The sequence below is a fragment of the Salmo salar genome, chromosome ssa20 (genome assembly GCF_905237065.1).
Source record: "Salmo salar chromosome ssa20, Ssal_v3.1, whole genome shotgun sequence".
Taxonomy (NCBI): Eukaryota; Metazoa; Chordata; class Actinopteri; order Salmoniformes; family Salmonidae; genus Salmo; species Salmo salar.
Genome location: NC_059461.1, coordinates 59,441,579 through 59,444,679, shown reverse-complemented (window position 1 = coordinate 59,444,679; position 3,101 = coordinate 59,441,579). Strand labels below are relative to the sequence as shown.

At 35.8% G+C, this 3,101-nt stretch overlaps 1 protein-coding gene across 1 annotated transcript; it reads left to right on the top strand.

The window, feature by feature from the left end:
• The first annotated feature begins 1,018 nt into the window (after positions 1 to 1,018).
• Positions 1,019 to 1,951, top strand: LOC106580967 (olfactory receptor 11A1-like). The gene has a single exon (XM_014162570.1). The coding sequence runs from the start codon at positions 1,019 to 1,021 to the stop codon at positions 1,949 to 1,951; it is 933 nt and encodes a 310-aa protein (XP_014018045.1).
• The last annotated feature ends 1,150 nt before the right edge of the window (positions 1,952 to 3,101 follow it).

The window sequence follows — 3,101 nt, the reverse complement described above, 5'->3', positions numbered from 1 at the left end:
GGGGAGATCTAAAATCGAAAATACTATGTAAATAATCCATTACCTTTGATTCTCTTCATCAGATGTCACTTCCAGGTATCACAGGTCCATAACGAATGTAGTTTTGTTCAAAAAAGCTCATCATTTATGTCCAAAAATCTCTGTCTTGTTAGCACATGATCTAAGCCCGCCGGACTTCACTTCATGAACGAGGGGAAAAAATATATTTACGTTCGTTCAAACATGTCAAACGTTGTATAGCATAAATCATTAGGGCCTTTTTTAACCAGAACATGAATAATATTCAAGGTGGACGAATGCATTCTCTTTTATAACGTATTGGAACGAGGGTACCCAACATGAACTCGCGCAACCAGGTGTCTAATGGGCCATCATCGTTCCATGGCTCTTGTTCGGTCAGATCTCCCTCCAGAAGACTCAAAACACTTTGTAAAGGCTGGTGACATCTAGTGGAAGCAATAGGAAGTGCCAAAATATTCCTCAGCCCCTGTGTTTTTCAATGGCATAGGTTTAAATGTAATACAACACATCAGGTATCCACTTCCTGTCAGAAAATGTCTCAGGGTTTTGCCTGCCAAATGAGTTCTGTTATACTCACAGACACCATTCAAACAGTTTTAGAAACTTTAGGGTGTTTTCTATCCATATATAATAAGTATATGCATATTCTAGTTACTGGGTAGGATTAGTAACCAGATTAAATCGGGCACATTTTTTTATCCAGCCGTGCAAATACTGCCCCCTAGCCCCAACAGGTTAATGTAATAAATAATATGAGTACAGGATACAAAGTATAATATTGTTTGATGTTATCAGGAGAATGAAAAGCCATCTATATTGGTAAGTATAGATGTGGGTAAATCTATCACTGTAATAAGAACAGGTCAAAGAATTATCTATTTAGGTTGTCTGTGATTTCATTGTTTTAACTTATATGTAAACTACATTACTATAGAGGATTGTCTACATTTCTTCTTCAAACATTCTTCAAACATTGACAGCACATCTTCCCAGGACTATGGAGAACTCTACTTACTTCAAGGACTTTAGGCTTGCTGCATACGGGGATATCAGAGAATTTAAGTATTTCTACTTTGCTGCAGTAACTGTATTATATTTTGTCATAATTCTTGCCAATGCTTTTCTTATTGGAGTTATTTGCATTGAAAGAAGCCTTCATGAACCCATGTATCTGTTTCTATGCGCTTTGTTTGTTAATCAGTTGTATGGGAGCACTGGTTTGTTTCCTGCTCTCATGTTTTACTTACTCTCTGACACACATGATATTTCCCTTCTTTATTGTTATCTCCAGATTTATGTGTTGTACACATACGGTTTAACAGAATTTTGTAATTTAGCTGTTATGTCCTATGACCGGTACATTTCTATTTGTTATCCTCTGTGGTATAACAGTATTATGACACCTAAAATCATTTGTGGCTTAATTCTGCTGTCATGGTTGTATTCTTTTTTCATCAACGCCATCATTATCTCCCTGAGTTTGCGACTGCAATTTTGTAGTAACGTTCTGGACAGAGTGTATTGTGACAACTACTCAGTAGTCAAGCTTGCCTGTTCAAATACTATGCTGAATAACATATCGGGTCTTGTTGGCACTTTGGTTTCTTTATCTTGTACTATATTTCCTACCATATACTCATATGTAAGAATTCTACAAATATGTTTAACCTTCAAGTCTTCAAAAGAGAAGAAACAGAAAGCGTTTAACACTTGTACACCACATATAGCCTCTTTGCTGAACTTCTCCTTTGGATGTTTATTTGCGATTCTACAAGGCAGATATGATACTGCACATCTTCCACCTATACTTCGCACTTTTTTATTAGTTTATTTTCTAATATGTCCACCACTATTTAATCCTATTATGTATGGTGTTAGGATGGTTAAAATCAGGCAGGCTTGTAAAAAGGTACTAGGCCTTAAAACATAACAGGATTGTAATTTTTTGGTAATTTTGAATTATGTGTTTTGTTACCTATAGTTGCTGTAATTGACTGTAAAAATACATGGAATTTTGGCCTAATTTCGCTGTAGCCCAAAAATGTTTAAGAAATCACATCAAGTTAATTATGTATTGTCACTGAGAATGTGTTGGCATTTTAGGGATCTGATCTTTATAATTCACCAATTAAATATGGTGTTCTTGAAAGCTCTGTTCTAATCTGCTGGCAGACAATTTGATTGGCTTATAAGTTGCTACTTGCTTGTCATAAACTCAGAATACAGTGCCTATAGTGAATGTTTACACACCCTTGCACAGTTTTCTGAAATGAATAAAAAACTGAAAAACTAAGTATTGATTGCAAAGGTCTTCAAACCCCTTGTAAGTTCAGGAGCAAGAAAAAGTGACTTATTTCCATTGTGGTCCCTATAGTCCATGGAACAAAAACATTACAACATTACATAGATATAGACACATTACATAGATACAGACATTAAATGTCTTTCTATTGTTCCATCATTAGCCAGCTTTTGACATTTTTAAATTAAGTTATGGTCGGTATGGCTTTGAGTTGCTGTGGTAGTTTGTTCCACTCAACAGCATCGGTACAAAAAAAATGGGTTCTAACCAGATAAACTCTTACATTTAAAACAGGCAATATCAGAGTCTCTAGCTCTGGTGTTATATTGGTGGACATCTCTAACAAAAGTGAAATATACAGTGCTCTTTCCTTATTTTGTAGTTCTGTGTGTTTTAATGCCAGCGTAAGTAATCCTCTATATGTCATCACATCTGACCGTATTATGTCTTGGTTCTATATCACCACAGCTACCAAGTTATAACTTGTAGTTTCACCATATGTTAGCTCTCCTTCCTAACTTATCCCTGTTAGCCTATGCTAGTTCCCTGGTAATGTAGCCTTGCTACTCGCCATAGATATTGTCTATTACCATGTAATTATATCAGTAATGGGTTACAATGTGTAGTTCCCGTTTCCTTATTGTTTAGGTGTATTTTGTGTAGGCTTCTATTGCCATCACTCTGACTGGTCTCTTTTCTCTCATGGTAAGCCATGGTTGAAATGTTATTTTGCAATATCCATTAAAGCCATGTACAGGTCCCTTGTCCATAGAATCTT